General features: G+C 42.0%; 1 protein-coding gene across 11 annotated transcripts in view; it reads left to right on the top strand.

Moving 5' to 3' along the window:
• The window catches only part of tex14 (testis expressed 14, intercellular bridge forming factor), a 31,519-nt gene that overhangs the window by 4,361 nt on the left and 11,613 nt on the right, over positions 1 to 15,545 (top strand). For 9 of the 11 annotated variants that reach the window (XM_079650307.1, XM_079650313.1, XM_079650310.1 and 6 more), the window contains 9 exons: positions 9,593 to 9,738; positions 10,233 to 10,311; positions 10,493 to 10,626; positions 11,372 to 11,461; positions 12,015 to 12,138; positions 12,618 to 12,796; positions 13,076 to 13,227; positions 14,001 to 14,191; positions 14,913 to 15,018. In XM_079650307.1, coding sequence (XP_079506433.1) covers positions 9,593 to 9,738; positions 10,233 to 10,311; positions 10,493 to 10,626; positions 11,372 to 11,461; positions 12,015 to 12,138; positions 12,618 to 12,796; positions 13,076 to 13,227; positions 14,001 to 14,191; positions 14,913 to 15,018 — 1,201 coding nt within the window. The remainder of the gene's footprint in view (positions 1 to 9,592; positions 9,739 to 10,232; positions 10,312 to 10,492; positions 10,627 to 11,371; positions 11,462 to 12,014; positions 12,139 to 12,617; positions 12,797 to 13,075; positions 13,228 to 14,000; positions 14,192 to 14,912; positions 15,019 to 15,545) is intronic. The other 2 variants (XM_079650304.1, XM_079650305.1) reach the window with 2 other exon arrangements.

Genomic DNA, 15,545 nt, shown 5'->3' with positions numbered 1-15,545 from the left:
GATGTTGACGGGTTGGCTGAACTTTTTACCTCACAGTCAAACAACTTAATTTGCTTCGCCATTTTTTGTAAAACAAACACACGGCGCACCGCCCACGCGAGTAAACGTGCATCGCTTTCTGGCTCCGTAATCACACCAATGCACGTGCAACTTAAGTATCAGGTTCCGACTGGTCACAACAATAATTAAATATCACTCTTAATACAACAAATAATTAACATTTATCTATTTTGGGGTGCACATTTAGCTGTTTGCTGTCCTTATTTCTTTATGTTAAAAACTGGTTGCCACTGATGGCAACCAAAGGCCAAGAAGTGGTTGACATTTTTTCTGAATGGTTGCCAATGGCAACCTGGCAACCGTTACTGTCGAGCCCTGATTTGGATTCCCGCTGAATGAAGAAATTAAAGGACGTCGCAAGTGGAACCAATTCACAAAGGGATTAAACTGTTTAAAACACATACTCAAAGTAAGCCGGATTTTGCCGATGTGTTTATGTGGATTCAAAAGTCTTAAATAATCTACAAAATGGAGGAGACCGATCTGATCGGAGCAACTGTGAAAAATAATCCAACTGAAACCAGCATGGACAATGACTATGTTTTAAAAATGCGCTTATCCAGAAAAGCCTGGTTTGGACACTTACGGGCAGAAGAAACATTTCTATTAAAGAAAGAATGATACATTGCTGTCTTTTTATGCCTTTAATAGCTACTAACTTGAATTGTTATTCAAATTATTTAATCAATTATTTTGTATATTGTATTGTAATGTGGAGACAAGGCTTTTAGTGACAATCATGTATTGCGTTACAATTATATGTAAAAAAAAAAAAGAATAAAAAAAAAAAAAGTCTAAATATGATATTTGGCCTCAAATCATCTGAGGCCTGGCGCCCCCCCTGCGATCTTTGGCGCCCTAATAATTACACAACTGAAAAATGATGTAGGAGACAATCAAGGAAAAAACTTTTAAGGATAAAAACGTCCTTTGTTAAAGTTTCCTTTTCCTCTTTAGGCAAAAAATAGAAATGAAATAAAAATACATAGTTTGTTAGCCTATGAAGAAGTGATCTTTACTATAACTTAGTAAAAAGTCGGAAAAAACGTCAATGTCAAGGTCTATGAAGTTCACTAATTTCCTCACGGCTCTTCTGCAGTAGAAGGCAGATCTTTGTGATAGGCCTTTCCAGATAGCTAGTTTTTGTATTCACTCGCACCTGACGTACAAGTCCTCTTCTGTCTGGAATGGTTTGTACAATCCTTCCTGTAAGCCATGAATTGCGAGGTGCTGAGTCATCGACTATGAGCACAATATCTCCTGGTATGAAGTTGAGCTTGACATTGTCGTTCCTGGAGTAGAGGCAAGTACTCCTTAATCCATCGTATCCAAAACAAGTCTTAGATGTACTGAACTTGTTTCCATCTTCGACGAGCATACTATATATGTCCTCTTTGTAAAACAGTCCAGGTGGAAAAGATGGCTTGATTTTTAGCAGCAAAAGATGGTTAGGGGTTAGTGCTTCCAAGTCATTGGGATCTGTGGATGCTCTTGTTATGGGACGGCTGTTGATGATGGATTCGGCTTCACAAAGAACCGTGTGAAGACATTCTTCATCAAGGTTCTGTGCTTTCAGGCTGGAATTCAGAACCTTCCTCACAGATCTGATCAATCTTTCCCATACTCCCCCATGATGGGATCCAGTAGGGGGATTGAAAGTCCACTTTATTCCTTTCTGAAGGAGGGTGTTGTTGATTTTAGCAATATTCAACCTTTCTATTGCCTCTCTCAATTCAAGCTCAGCTCCGACAAAGTTAGTTCCATTATCTGAGCGTAATTCCAATACTTGTCCACGTCTTGCGATGAAGCGTCGAAGAGCATTAACAAAGGAATCTGTATCCAAGGATGAAGCTACTTCGATGTGGATGGCTCTTACTGTTAAGCATGTGAAGAGAACAACATACTTTTTAACTGTAATCTTCCATCTGCTGCATTCCTGGAGCTCCATTTAGTCGCCGACAAACAATACATTTTGACAGGGTTTTCCTTATAGCCACACTAGCACCAGAAATCCAGTACCTTTGTCGCAGGCTAGATAGCATGTGGTTACGACCACCGTGTCACACATCTTGGTGTACTTGCCGTAGAACGATGTCAGAAATGTGAAGATCTTTTGCCAATATAGCAGGATTTTTAGATTCTTCAGGCATTGCTGCTCTACTGAGACGTCCTCCCACTCTCAGAACACCATCTTCAAGTACTGGGTTGAGCTTGTAGATGTGACTAGTCCTTTTCACACCTTCTCCCTTTTGCAAGCCTTTGATTTCATCAGGAAACCTTTTTCTTTGGCAAAAGCAGATAATTTCTTTCTCAGCTTTTCGGAGGTCCTCAATAGAAAGAAATCCAGAGACCACCTGAGCATTGATAGTCTGCATTTCCTTTTTTATCTCTCGGTCTTGTTGTTCCTTATTCAAGCCAGACTGAGCAAGAATCAGACTCAATTGCTTCCTCTTCCGACTAAGGCACAGCAGCAGGTTTTTCAACCTAAGGATCCAACCAACCGTCTTCTTCAGGTGGATCCAAGAAGAGAAGTGATTGATCAATCGGGTTACAGCATCCATCTCTTTTTCAACCTGCACAGCGTTCACATTAGGGCTGTCCCGAATACCATTTTTCGGGCTCCGGATATTCGGTGCGGAGAGATTTTTATTTTTTTTTAATACATTTTCTTTTCAAAATTTAATTTTTTTTCCAAAAGGTTTCATAACACGCTCCGAATCCGAGATACCTGACAACACGCTGTTAAGTAGAAGCGCAGAAAGAGCATACTATTACGATTTATATTTATTTATTGTCTCAGTACTCGCAAACATTAAAACTAAATGTGTCCTCTGCATTTAACCCAGCCGCAGTGCAGCGCCCGGGGACCAAATCTGGTTCCAAATTCCGTCTATAACATTTTACAACCTGAACAGTCAAACAAAGATACAAAGCACATATTTCTGTTATAACAACAATACTTTTAATAACATAGCCGTAACAGTAGGCCTAACAGTTTCATACTTGTTACCTTGTTACCTACTTGTTAAATTAAAAAACTTATATAAAAAAAAGCAGCAGGGAGCGCATCTTCACGCGTCTTACTAGTTCTTATGCAACTCGCAAATATCTCTCTCTTCTCTCTTTTTTATCTCTCTCTTCTCTCATGTCTCTCTGTCTCTCTCAATGTTGGTGCGCAAATGCGCTTTTTTCAAATGATCCGGTGCTCCTTATTTGGCGGTGGGTGCGCATGCACACCTGCGCACCAGTTATGTGCAGCTCTGTTAATAGCATACATTTAAAAAATATATTTTTATTTTTGAAAAAAATAAAATAAACGAATATCCGAATAATGAAATTGAAACCTGAATAGTTGACCAACGAACGAATACTCGAATATTCGGGTTCAGCCCTAGTTCACATTCAGACTTATCTTGACCTCAGGGTCTTCCGGTGCCCTTTCAGAGCCATCAGGGTTCACAGGCCACTGTTCTTCAGGTCCAGTGAGAAACTGAGGTACAAACACCCATGTGTCATCTTTCAGGAGCGTTTCCACTTTGACTCCCCTGGAAGCCCAGTCGGCGGGATTGCTTGCGGTGGGAACATATCTCCACTGAGATGGATTGGATACGCTGCGTATTTTTGAAACCCTGTTTGCGACGAAGGTTCGAAACCTAAGGTCTCATTACTGATGTACTTCAGTACGGAAGTACTATCAGTCCAAAAGACGGAGTATTTAAGTTGCATTTGCAGCTCCTTCCTACACATCTTGTCCATACGACTTGCAACCACGGCAGCTGTCAATTCCATTCGAGGGATGGTTATTGGTTTCAATGGGGCCACTCTAGCTTTTCCCATAATGAAGACACAGTCCACTTGTCCTTTGATGTTATGTAATAACAGGTAAGTCACTGTTCCATATCCGTCTTCGCTTGCATCTGTGAAGTGGTGTAGCTGAGCAGAGGTCACTTCCCCAAAATCCACCGGTTTTAGGCATCTGTCAACTTTAAACTCTTCGAGATTGCAGAGCTCCTTCAGCCAACTTTTCCACTCTTGTACAGCTGAGGCTGGTATAATATCATCCCAACCAAGTTCTCTTCTGCACAAGTCTTGAAGAATCATCTTGGCTGATAGGACCACAGGTGCCAATATTCCTAATGGGTCAAATATTGAGCTGACCATGGAAAGGATCCCTCTTCTGGTTATGGGTTTATCCTTGATCATGATCATCAAGACATCTGACTCAACACACCACTGTACGCCCAATGCTCTTTCCACAGGGAGTGTGTCATTATCCAAGTCCAGATCCTTAACTTCTTTCGCTCTCTCCATCGAAGGTATAGCAGCAAGCACGATACGTCTGTTGCTAATCCACTTTGTGAGATTAAAGCCCCCTTGAGCACAAAGTGCACAAAGGTCATGATAGAGTGCCACTGCCTCCTCCTCTGAGACCACAGATGTTAGACAATCATCAACATAGAAATTGTGCAGGACAGTGTTGATTACTTTGGGGCTGAACTGCTCCCGATTGTCCTCTGCACACTTTCTAAGGGCAAAACCAGCACAACTTGGCGACGATGTAGCTCCAAACAGATGTGCAACCATTCTGTGCTCTTCTAAGTTCTGATGATGATCTCCATTTGGCCACCAGAGAAACCTCAACAGATCTGAATCCTCAGCTGGTACTCGAACCTGATGGAACATGGCTTCAATATCTGCCATGAGAACAACAGGTTCCTTTCTGAATCTTGTCATGACTCCAACCAGTGTGCTGGTAAGATCTGGTCCCTGTAGGAAAGTGACCACCAACTGGCGGCCCGCGGGCCACATCCGGCCCGCCAGACATTCTCATCCGGCCCGCACGACGGGGGTGACTGTGGCGTTGGCGGAGTGGTTACTGCGTTTGCCTCCCACCCATTTTTTTTTTTTACAACGTCTCGTGAGTAAGGTGCAGTACCGGAGTCCAACAGAGAGGCAGCAGCTGCGGGACAGTAGACTGCGTACTGTGAAACCTTCCCTGCCTTGAAGAAGAATTGATCCTTCGTTGTGAAGAGTCTGGTTAATGCCCTCCGCACCACAGCAGTAGCCCCGCTGCGACAGAGTCCGACAGAGAGGCAGGAGCTGCGGGACAGTAGCCTAGAAGCAGGGTTGGGTTGTAACGGAATACATGTAACGGTATGAGGGGCCGTGTAGGCCAAAATTCAAACTCACCTCGCACACGCACTACTGAAAACATCTGGCCTTGCACACACACTACTGAAATCCTCTCACATTTTCTACTGAATACCTCACACACACACTACTGAAAATTAACCTCACACACATACTACTGAAATACTTTCACATTCACTACTGACAACCTCACACACACACACACACACTCCTGAAAAACATTTTTCATATTGAAAGTTAGAAACGGAGATGGTTAGATAAAATGTGCAAGATAACGTTTATGTAGCATTTATTTATTGTCGAAATTATGACATTTCATAACGTGATCAAATCAAAGTGAATGGCCTGCTGCTGCTGAATGCATGGGGCAAGTGACTGGAAAAAGTTTTAAAAGTTATTACATCGTTTCAGATAATAATAAATAATAATAATGATAATTCATTCTATTTAGGGGCGCCTTTCAAAGCACCAAGGACACCCTACAATTCATAACATATTCCAAGGAAAGGTTTTAAGACAGTACAAAGAATGCAGTCCGGGTGATGTTTTTTATGTGGGGTGCAGATGAGAGGGAGCTGTCCAGAATGACACCAAGATGTTGTGTTTGTGCTCTTGATAAGCCATTAAAACAGTAAAATAAGTGTCTCCTGTTCACCAAAACATACCCATCTGTTATGGAAAAAGAAAGTATTCCAAAATTATTCTAAAAGTACCGTAATCTGAATACGTAACTAACTGTATTCTGATTATTTTCAGAGCATGTATTCAGTAATCAGTAACCGATTACATTTACAAAGTAACCCTCCCAACCCTGCCGAGAAGTGATCCTTCGTTAGCGTGAAGAGTCTGCTAAGCCTTATGCGGTCCGCAGTACCTGAGCATGCTCCACTAGCACCCCCCCCAACTTCAAAATTCTGAGCTATATAAAAATCGCTGGCCCGCGATAGTGTCTATTGGATACATTTTGACCCTTGGACAAATGTAGTTGGTAATCCCTGCTGTAGTAGCTGCGCATTCAGCGATGTTCCCTGGAATGTACTTAGCTGCACAGTCAAATACGACCCTGATCTTTTTCTTCTTTGGGTGGTATACACCATGGTGTGGTATATACCATACCCTGCCGTCACTGCGTTCCAGATCCACAACTGGCACTTTCTCTGCATAGCCCTTCGAAAGGATGTCATTCATGAAAGCGGTGTAATCAGCATGAAATGAAACATCTTTATCAAACCTTCTCTTGAGGCTCAGTGTACGTTGTTCTGCTACTCTCCTGTTGTTTGGCATACTAACATCCATTTTCCTTAAAGGTAAGCCAATACAGTAATAGACATCCATCAACTTAGCAGACTTTGTGACGTACTCCATAAAGTGACAGTCCTCTATTGACGGTCCCATCTGCTCATCCTGACTCCATTCAGGGAAATCTGCCTTTAGCTGCTGCTTCCACAGATCTTCAAGGTTTGCAACATATATCCTAATGACAGTGACATCTGGCTGTCCACAAGTAATTTCACTACTCCTGTCTCCTCTGAGAGGTCCATTGACAGTCCAACCCAGCATAGTTTTGACTGCATATGGGCCCCCGTCTACACTCCGAATAACTTCCCATGGCTCCAGTGCCTCAGGAACATTAGTCCCAATCAACAGGTCCATATCTGAATCAATCTCAGTAATCATTACATGTTTCAGGTGAGGCCATCTCTGAAGGTCTTTCTGCCGAGGAATGTTGCCTCGATGAACTGGCATAGTTTTCTGGGTGTAGGTGTCAGGCAGCTCACAATAATGACTGCTGTCTAATCCATCCACATGCAGGTCAGAAACAATGTGACTTCCAACTATTTTCTCCTGACCCATTGTCCGTAGGAGAATATCTGTTCTTCTTCCCCTGAGATTCAGTTTGTTCATCAGCCGCTCCGTGCAGAATGATGCTGAGCTCCCAGGATCCAGGAAGGCATATGTTATGAATGTTTCATGTCCCTTCTTAGACTTGACTTGAATAGGCCCTATGGAGAGAGTACAATCTGGCTCACCGGCCCCTGTAAGACCACTGGACTGAATGGAGATCAGAGCACTGCTTATAGCTTTTCCTTTAGTTTGCATTGTGTCAGTTTCTTTCTCTTTCTGATAGATATGAAGTATGCTTGGGTGCTTCAGACTGCATACTTTGCACGAGAGGTGTTTCCTGCAGTCTTTACTCATGTGCCCAATACACAAGCATCCAAAACACACACCATGTTCCCTCAAGAAAGCGATTTTCTCACTATGAGCCTTTCTTTCCAGTTGAAAACACAGATCCAGTATACCTGTATGTCCACCTCCACAAAACAGGCAAACACTTGTACCTGGTGAGCCTCTCTCCTTCATTCTTATTTCAGGTTCCACTTTCTTTTCCGCTGTCGTAATGGTAGTAGCAAAGCTGCTTCCCCTCATCCTTGAACGAGGTTCAAACTTAGCTTTCCTCACATCTTTGTTGGCTGCTGGTGGAGTATCCTGTATATCTCCAAATAGTGGATTGCTCACAATAACCACCTGTCTTTCAATGAAGTTAACAATATCCATGAATGTAGCTCTCCGGCCCTGCCTTTTCTGTAAGTCATAGGCCAGAGTTCTCCATTTGTCCCTATATTTGTAGGGCAACTTTTTTATGATTGCTAGCATATTGCTAGGCATGTTCAACTCACACATGTATTCAAACTCTTCCATGACGTTGCAGCATCCTCTCAGAAAGAGACCGTAAGCTTGCAGAGCTCGCACATCTTCTACTCTTATTGGCTGCCATGAAAGAGCTTTTTCCATGTAGGCCGAAACTATTTTCTGTGCATTACCAAAATGCTCCTGTAGCAAAGCCTTTGCTTTGGCATATCCTCTGTCATGGGCCATATGCTGACAGCTTCTGACAAAGGCTGCCCCCTGGTGTACTGTTCGAGAAAATACAGGCAGTCTTTAGGGTTGCGAGTCTTCTCCTCAATGCTGTGCTCAAAAGCTCTTATGAATGCTTGATATTGAAACGGAGAGCCATCAAAAATCAGAATTTCTCTTTTAGGCAGAAAAGAAAGAGACTGTTGCTGAACCAACATGGATGTGATTTCATTTTGTCTTTCCAAGACATTAATTAAAGGATTCTGAGCACTGCTGCTTGGTGCCAGTGCTGCTGGGTGATTGCTTTGGTGCTGTAACTGTGGATGTGATTGTGATGAACTTTGATGTATACTGGCCTCTGAGCTTCCTGTGGCTTGATGTTGCAGATGTCCATATTCTACTTCATGTTCTCTGTGCGAAAACTGTACGTCAGACTGGCCACCTGTAGGCCTGTTTGTGTCAGGCACAAATGTTTTTGCTCCAGCACTGAGTGTGGCTTCCTTTCGTCCCCTTTCCAAATAAGAATGCATGCCATTGGAGATGTGTTACTTGCAGCACGAGACCTTCCAGAGCGTCTTAGCACATTCATTTTAGCCATTGATGCGGCTATTTCCACTTCCATTTCTAATTGCTCCCTCTTTTTCCTGAGCTCTTCCTCTTGTTCATCCAATGCATGCTTGACTTTTAATAACATTTGTCGTGCCATGAGAGCGGCCATGTCAGCCTCAGCTTTGATGCATGATGATGTAGTTGAAACACTGGACCTGGTTCCAGCAGAGCTCCACTTGCAAGACCCAATGCTTCCTATGTTTGAAACACTGTCGCTTGGTTTTATTTCCTCTTGTGCTTCAGAAGTTTTAACATTTTTCCCAGATTGTTTTGAAACATGAGACATACTTTGTTGTTGTTCATCAGATATCTCAATTGAGGGAAACCATACATTTTGTTTTTCCTGTTCGTCTGCAGGAAGAAGAGGAATTACAGACTTGTGTAACAGGGTGGTTTCTTTAACAAGTTGAATCAAATGTTCAAGTTGGGTTTGTATTTGTGAAGTATTGTCATCCCTTTGCATGAGATCCTTCATTGTTTTAATCACACTTTTCATTTTGTGAACCTTTGATTGACGTTCCTTTTGGAGCTTTCACATTTTATTTGCCAAAGCCTTGGCAGTGAGTATCGACTCTCTCTTTTGTTCATCCATTTTTGCCACATTGACATCTGAAGTTGATCCACTTATTAACATCCCTTTAATGTTTTAATGAATGTACCAAAAAAAGCTCCAATCCATACAGCCAAACGCTCAATAAATCACAGCTGCCGACAATAAACAACCTCTAGCGGCACAAACCAACACACGCAAGCAATAAGTCCCCAATGGACACGCAGCAGTAACTTATTCACACTGATTTCTAACAAACATTTACACTGTACTCACAGCTATTTCGCGGCACCGGTCCACGGTCCGGGGGGTTGGGAACCCCTGCTCTAAGGCACGAAACTAAAAATGCTTTTTTCTGCTCAGATGCAGGACTTCCTGGAGAGTTGCATGTCCTCCATGCAGCAGCTGAGTCAGAGCCCAGAACGGACCAGGCTCTCCTGGAGCCCATCCAAATCATCCACATCCATCATGTTACACCCTGTATCTCTCCTGGATCGCATAAAAACAATGTATTGTAGAAAATAAAACATGTTGATCATAAATGTGTACCACATCATATTGTTACATTTTCAATGTGTTTTACTCTCTTTGAGGAGTTTTTTGTATCAAAACTTTATTTTAGAGGCCATTATTTAATTGTATAGAAAGCAGATGAGTGTAGTTTCACATCAGTCCTGAATAGACCGTGACAATTTATTGAAGAAAGCAAACATCATAGAAGCCCCCCTTTCGGCTAAGGAATTCTTAGTGGTCCTAAAAAATACATTGTAGTGCATAATCTGTAGTTCAAAAAATGGACAGGTAGTGTAACAATTGTCTTAATCAGACAGGCCTATGTATTCCACTTCAGAAATTGTGTACTTTGGGATGAATTGATCTACTTAAATTATTTTTGCAAACTGTATGAAAGAATAACATTAGAACATATAAATAACTTTGCAGTTCTGTTGTTTTTTGTTTAGTGTATAAAGCTGATATGTTGGTGTATTTTTTCTACTTTTAGTGGATGTGACATGCAGTTAAACAAGAGGACAAACAGCAGGTCTTCCTGTGTGTCAGCCTACTGTTTAGGCTTTGGAAAGGTAACCACTTCATACAGTACATGTTGGGTAGTAACACTAGTAGGGCCGTCACAATCATTTTAGCTGACGATTGTGATTGTGCCCTGCCTCTGTCCCAATGTCACCTGTGACAGGCTCTGTTTAGAGGAGCCGCTGTGACATATGGATACTATAAAGCAACTGGAGTATTCCTTGTGTCTAGGTTTGTGTCAACAAGCAGTGCCAGGCATTAGCTGTGCCAGCATCTATTCCTCTGATCAGAGATAGTGATCTGACCCCGGCTGATGATGAACCTGTGCTGACCTTCACCTGTGGCTCTTTGGCCTCAATGACCAAGTAAGAACATGAATGCGCCTAGCTGGATCCATAGAAGAATATCAGAATTCCATGTGTGTTGAGAAATATTCACACATGGTGCAGAGAAACAAAAATGCAGAAAGAGTGAAATGCAGCACCCCCTGCTGGCTAGAGGACCTTTTATCAAATAACGATTGGAAGATATATTCAAAGGATTCAAAGGTTTTATTGTCATATGCACAACAGTTAAAGCTTGTTGGCAATACAAAACTTAAATCAGGCCCCTCCAACAGTGCAAGAATTCAGGAATACGTACATGTCAAATTAAATGAAGAAGAAGATATACTTTATTGATCCCCAATGGGGCAATTAATTTCACTCACACAACATACCAAGTTGATATACTGCCCTCAGCAGTTGGTAGTTCGCTGCCTTGCTCAAGGCACCTTGGCAGGTCCCAGGAGGTGAACTGGCACCATGTACCAGTCCACGCTGTGTATTTGGTCCGAACGGGAGACTGAACCACTGCCGCGAATGAGATAAGACAAAGTGTAATATTAAATATTGTACCTTGGAATCGAATGAAAAAAACTAGTGAATATATCAGTCAAACTCAAGTCATTAAGACCCCTTTACCGATTTACATCACTGTAGGAAATATGATTAAGATTTACATGTATTATCTATTTAATCTATTTGATAAGCAGCATGATATTATTATTATTATGATATAAGCTATCACTGTACTGACCAAATTGTGAGCTCTTGTTTGTTTCATTTACAGCTGGAGGGGCTCGAGGGTGACAGTAAAAACACTGAGGGACAGTCGCACAGCATATCTGGACCTGCTGCTCATAGAACAGGAATACTGCAGGTGAGACAGACAGGAAGTAATGTATGTGGGAAAGTCATTTTTTGGTTTTTAGTTCGTGGCATTTTCTAAATTAACAAAAATGTGCAATCTGCCACAGAAGTTTTAATGATTTAATAACCAGATTTCCAAAGTCTGGAGCACAGCAAGAAGTTGATTTTATAAAAGCAAACCTTGGACATTAGATTTGTAAAATAGTGAGGCTCGCTGTCCGGCAGCCTTTCCTGACCTTAAATATTTGAGGCCGATGCCTAACCTTAACCATCCTTAACCAGCCCGGCACCCATCGGCGTTTGTACTGAGAAGTGAATCTACCGAAAAGATATTCTATGATTAACGGACGTTACTTTCCTAATGTTTGTCCACTGGAACATTTTATTTTAGCCCAGATGACGGAACAGGTTGACATGGAAGTTGTAGTACCATCGTGTTGCTTTATTCACTTCCTGGGGGCTGGACTTTACTGTGCAAACATTTAGCAGAATATCAGCTCTCCCAAACTAACATTCCATTAATGACTAACTTGAAACCAACATTTTATTTATGTGTGTGTCAGCCAGCTGTTCCACCCTCAGCTGCTGCAGCTGATGGCAGTGAGTCTGTCTGATGACCTCATGAGAACCAGTTTGGTGTTTGAACCAGTAGAAATCGGCTCTCTGCACAACCTGCTGCACAACAGGGTAACAAAGACACTCAGACACTGGTTAAGATCACTTGTATGATTTGCTCTTTATATTTAGATTTGTGATTGGATGCTGTGTATTTGTGTGGACTATCATACTGGGTGGGATGATGCCAAACAAAACTAAAATATATAGGAAAATCCTTTGCTTGTTTCCCCACATTTCAACCTTTCCACATTTTTTTATTGAAAGCGTTGTATTTGAAAATAAAGAAATAAGGCCTTAGCTAGTTTTACGATGTCTGAAATACATTTCATAGGCAGTAGGATTTTAACACCCTTTCTTACATTGCAATTTCAAAATACTTTAGCCAAACAGATCACTATACCACGATAACAGGACCAACAACATTTATGCTTGTCTGCAGGGATTTTCATTTTTTATTTGTCAAGTTATTATTCTAAATGGCATTTAAAAAGTCCTTAAAAAGTGTGTGTGCGTGTGCATGCATGCATGCGTGTGTTTGGTGTGCGCAGCGTGCAGAGTTTCCCGTGTTGCAGGAGAGGTGGCTGCTGTCGGTGCTGCTGCAGGTGGTCGAGGGTCTGCAGTTCCTCCACAGGGCAGGTCTGGTGATGAGGAACCTGTCTTCACACTCTGTGGTCCTCACAAAGCTCACTGTGGCCAAACTAACATGTTTAGGCTTCATGGTCCCAAGGTAGGCAGACCTAGGCATAGTCTGTTGTAAACAATCAAACTTTGTTTGTTTATACACATTGCATGTTTTTCAGTGCATAACCAAGTACAAGAAGTATGACATTATGACATATCGTAATGTTTAAACTGTTGTATATGCAGTACATCTGTACATATTAATAACTGGGTAGATGAAATTGGATTTCATTTTCAATGAGACAGATAACAGCAAACCTGAGGAATATTTCCTAAAAGAATAGTATTAAGAGGTAGTAATTATATTCTGTGTGTATTTCTCCAGCAGTCAAAGGAAATGTGTCAAACCCCCCATGCACATAGTCCTGCCCCCCAGTCTCTACAGATGGGCGGCTCCAGAGGTCATCAAGCAGCGACCGTGCACAGTGCAGGCGGACATCTATAGTCTGTGTGCTCTAATCCAGGAACTCTACACAAGTAGCTCTCACATCCTTCGCACCCCATTTTAGACCGAAACATTGTATGTCAGGGAATAGAGCGGTGCAGTTGTGTCATATTTTTGTAGGCTGACCTGGAATTTAGCATCAAGGGCTCCCTCCAAAAACCTCCCTTTAAAAAGGTTTTTAAAAGCCTAAATGCAATCTCCAGAAGTAAAAAACTAATGTTTGGTGGTAAAGTAACTACATCACAGTTGAATGGCTGCGCATCACCTGCGCTAAGCTAAAGGTGGCTAATGTTTTGTGTGATAACATTTAGTTCTCTCATTTAAACATTAGTTATTAACCTCTGTTTTTACAATGCATAGAAGCTCTAGACATTCACCAGTGAGATATTTACTGACGGATTTAGAACAACACATCTCTAAAGCTTGTGTTAACCACAGATTTGATTTCAGACATCTCACCAAAAATCAGTGAACTGGAATTAGTCAAATGCTAACTCATTTCCGGGTTATACAACTCATTCCTTCACCACTAAGTTGTTGCTTTTTCTATGGTTCAGAGGGTTGTTATTGTGGTCTCAAAAAAGGATTACGTGAAAAGAATTGAACTTTGTAAGCTCCATGTTTTGTTTTGTTTTTCCTTTCTCTATCAAATAAGAAATGTCCCTAATAACATCTGAGCGTTTGAATCTGGATATAAAGATGACTAAATGAACAGCAGGGAAGCACCTCCTGTAGTTTTCAGATATAGATGATGTGACAGTTTGTTGAAAAGGAAAACGTCTCCAAGTGTTATGCTTTGTTTCAGACAGTGAACCATGGGGCACAGCAGACCTGGACACTATCAAGAAGGAGATAGATGCAGGACGGGTTCTGGCAGCAGATAGCATGCTTCCACAGCCGTACTATGATGTGGTGCAGACAGGCCTGCAGCCCCCCCCACAGGACCGCACCTGCAGCCTGCATAGTCTGAGCTGCACTCTGCAACAGGACATCCAGGTACTGGAGCAGTGCCCATTCGGAACGGGTCCATCTCTTGGCCTGTTGTACTTCTCAAAATCTGCTCTTACACGACTCCTGTCCACACTGCAATAACGTAGCTGCATTACAAACCCAATTCCACTAGGGTCAGAAACACCTGTGAAAAACAGTCTGGTTCACTTAACTGTAAGGCAAGGTAGGCAACATCATAAAGGGCTCCTAACAGCTTTATTTATTGTAATGGTGAAATCCTAAATATTGAATTATGTTACAATTTTAACTGATTGTTCACCCAAAGCACTTAGAGCTAAATGCTCAACTCTAACTGTTACTTACTTCTTGTGTTTTTTTACATCAAAGGAATGTAGGGCCATATACCGCACTTTTAATGTGCGGTATTAATAGTACTGTAAGCCTAATAGTTTCACTTTAGATTAAAAGCTTTGACTACTTCTTCCAATGCCATTAACAACATTCCCAGTTAGATACAGGTATTCCATTTCAAACAGACATATCATGCACATGCCTTGACATGTGTGACCACCACTATTATAATGTAAAGAATAACAGACAGACAGGCACACAATCAGACATACAAGTGAGGAAGATCAACTTAACACCCCTGGTCAACACAATTCCTGTAATATGTTCAGTTATAATGTTGCAAATAATACATGCACCATGGAACAAATACATTGTCATCTTGCATAATACACTTTTCTGTGTGTGTTTGCTACAGACGTTTTCCCTGGAGGAAGAGTTAAGTGCGGACGCAGAAGGAGATCTGGAGCCTGAGGTCAAGACCCCGAACTGGCATACCATCGTTGGGGAACCAGAAGAGAGCGGTACTGAGCACAACACAAACTTAAAGGCTTCCCATGTTATGGAGAAAGCTTTGCCTCACTGTGATTAGTGTGAGAAGATCCACAATCCATGTGTAAATATAATAAGGGTGCGTTCACACCTGCCTTGTATAGTCCGGTTAAATCGAACCCTGGTGCGTTTAACCGCTTGGTGCGGTTCATTTGGGTCGGTGTGAACACAATCCAAGACCTCTTAAGTGAACTAAACAACCGGACTCCGGTCCGCTAAAATAGGTGGTCTCGGGGCGCTTGTCTGTTGGTCTCCAGATTAACAGCAGCATAAGAATAACCTGCCGAAAGTGCCGATGCTCCATGGTGTAGGCTCTGGTAGGAATTGCCGGAATTTGCGTTTTTACCCCCTTAATGTCTGACCAATAGTTGAACAGCATTTCCGAGCACATGACTTGTGTTTAAAGTTTATAGTCCGTTTGAGTTTTGCCCGTGTGAATGCAAACCGAACCTTCTGAAAAATGAAACAATGTAACAAACTGTGGTCTGGTGCGCACCAG

Source organism: Notothenia rossii (genome assembly GCF_949606895.1).
Source record: "Notothenia rossii genome assembly, chromosome: 9".
In the NCBI taxonomy this organism is placed as follows: Eukaryota; Metazoa; Chordata; class Actinopteri; order Perciformes; family Nototheniidae; genus Notothenia; species Notothenia rossii.
Note: the sequence above shows the minus strand (reverse complement) of the source record. Positions and strands in the feature narration are given on the sequence as shown.